Here is a 2,500-nt window from a genome sequence, read left to right as displayed (position 1 = left end):
TTACACTCACACTCTTACACACACACTCTTACAAACACACTCTTACACTCACACTCTTACACTCACACTCACACTCTTACACTCACACTCTTACACTCACACTCTTACACTCACACTCTTACACACACACTCTTACACACACACTCTTACACTCACACTCTTACACTCACACTCTTACACACACACTCTTACACTCACACTCTTACACACACACTCTTACACACACACTCTTACACTCACACTCTTACACTCACACTCACACACACACTCTCACACTCTTACACTCACACTCTTACACACACACACTCTTACACTCACACTCTTACACTCACACTCTTACACACACACTCTTACAAACACACTCTTACACTCACACTCTTACACTCACACTCTTACACACACACTCTTACACTCACACTCTTACACTCACACTCTTACACACACACTCTTACACTCACACTCTTACACTCACACTCTTACACACACACTCTTACACTCACACTCTTACACACACACTCTTACACACACACTCTTACACACACACACTCTTACACACACACTCTTACACTCACACTCTTACACACACACTCTTACACACACACTCTTACACTCACACTCTTACACTCACACTCTTACACTCACACTCTTACACACACACTCTTACAAACACACTCTTACACTCACACTCTTACACTCACACTCACACTCTTACACACACACTCTTACACTCACACTCTTACACTCACACTCTTACACTCACACTCTTACACACACACTCTTACACACACACTCTTACACTCACACTCTTACGCTCACACTCTTACACACACACTCTTACACTCACACTCTTACACACACACACTTACACACACACTCTTACACTCACACTCTCGAGATCCAGCGAGACAAAGAGTTTCAGGGGAAATAAACCTGTTTTGTAATTGTGTCATGAGACTGTTACAACATCAGATGCTGAGATTCTGTTTTGAATCAAAATCTCTGCTGTTTTACAAAAAAAAAAGATAAACCTGAAATACAAAATTGATCTATGCTTGAAACTAAAGAAAAAATAACTAAATAAAACAAAAGACACTTTATATTCAGTTTGTCACCATTTAAACATTCACAATATACCTCTCTTTTCATGTGTGAATTTGAGCAGAACTGACTTCATACATTCACTACATAACACACACACACACACACACACAAACACACACACACACACACACACACACACACACCTCCGTCCAGTGTCGTGAGGTCGGTCTCCCCCAGATGAGAGAGAGTTGCACACACACACACACACACACACACACACACACACACACACACACACACACACACACACACACACACACACACACACACACACACACACACACACACACTCACACACACATTCACAAACACACACACACACACACACACACACACACACTCACCCCCGTCCAGTGTCGTGAGGTCGGTCTCCCCCAGATGAGAGAGAGTTGCACACACACACACACACACACACACACGTAGTGTTTCCATGTTTTATGGGGACTTTCCATAGACATAATGATTTTTATACTGTACAAACTGTATATTCTATTCCCTTACACTAACCCTACCCCTAAACCTACCCATCACACACACACACACTCACACACACACACACACACACACACACACACACACACACACACTCACACACACTGCCCCTACCCCTAAACCTACCCATCACACACACACACTCACACACACTGCCCCTATCCCTAAACCTACCCATCACACACACACACACAAACACACACACACACACACACTCACCCCCGTCCAGTGTCGTGAGGTCGGTCTCCCCCAGATGAGAGAGAGTTGCACACACAGGTTGTGTGAGAAACCGCTCAGTGAAAGATCGTAACGCTTCAGTGAAGGTCAGAGCCAGAGAACCGTAGACTCGGGTCAGCAGCTCCATAACTCCTTCAGGAACACTCCTCGTGTGTGTGTGTGTGTGTGTGTGTGTCTGCGCGCTGATGCTCACGAGCTCTTTATGGAGCGTAACGCCTGTGAATGCTGATCTGGATCCAGCATTGTGTAAGAGTCGAGGAGATTGACCTCCGGCCCAAAAACATTTGCTCTCCATGCACTGATTTCGAACGCATATTAAAGCGTCTCACGCTGCTGATAAACAAGCTTGCCAATGAATTCTGGGAAATTCCTATGGCATTCTGGGTGGTTTGTTTGCTTTTCGACATCTTCCCAGTTTCATTGGCTTTTTCAGGGCGAAAAACATAAGTGTGTTTCATTATTAATCTCTACATTTGCTCAATTAAATTCTCACACACACACACACACACACACACACACACACACACACACACACACACACACACACACACACACACACACACACACACACACACGCACTCACACACGCACACTCACACACACGCACACTCACACACACACACACTCACTCACACACAAACACACACACACTGACACACTCACACACACA

The 2,500-nt window shown here is 44.6% G+C and overlaps 1 protein-coding gene across 2 annotated transcripts in view; it reads right to left on the bottom strand.

The window, feature by feature from the left end:
* The window catches only part of selenou1b (selenoprotein U1b), an 8,082-nt gene extending 6,047 nt beyond the window's left edge, over positions 1-2,035 (bottom strand). The window contains exon 1 of one of the 2 annotated variants that reach the window (XM_077194743.1): positions 1,446-2,035. In XM_077194743.1, the coding sequence (XP_077050858.1) occupies positions 1,446-1,533 (88 nt within the window). In that variant the 5' untranslated portion in view covers positions 1,534-2,035. The remainder of the gene's footprint in view (positions 1-1,445) is intronic. The other variant, XM_077194742.1, reaches the window with a different exon arrangement.
* Positions 2,036-2,500: the final 465 nt, after the last annotated feature.

The sequence above is a fragment of the Siphateles boraxobius genome, unplaced genomic scaffold (genome assembly GCF_051911475.1).
Source record: "Siphateles boraxobius isolate OS27281-9 unplaced genomic scaffold, OSU_SipBor_1 320, whole genome shotgun sequence".
NCBI classification, from domain to species: domain Eukaryota; kingdom Metazoa; phylum Chordata; class Actinopteri; order Cypriniformes; family Leuciscidae; genus Siphateles; species Siphateles boraxobius.
Note: the sequence above shows the minus strand (reverse complement) of the source record. Positions and strands in the feature narration are given on the sequence as shown.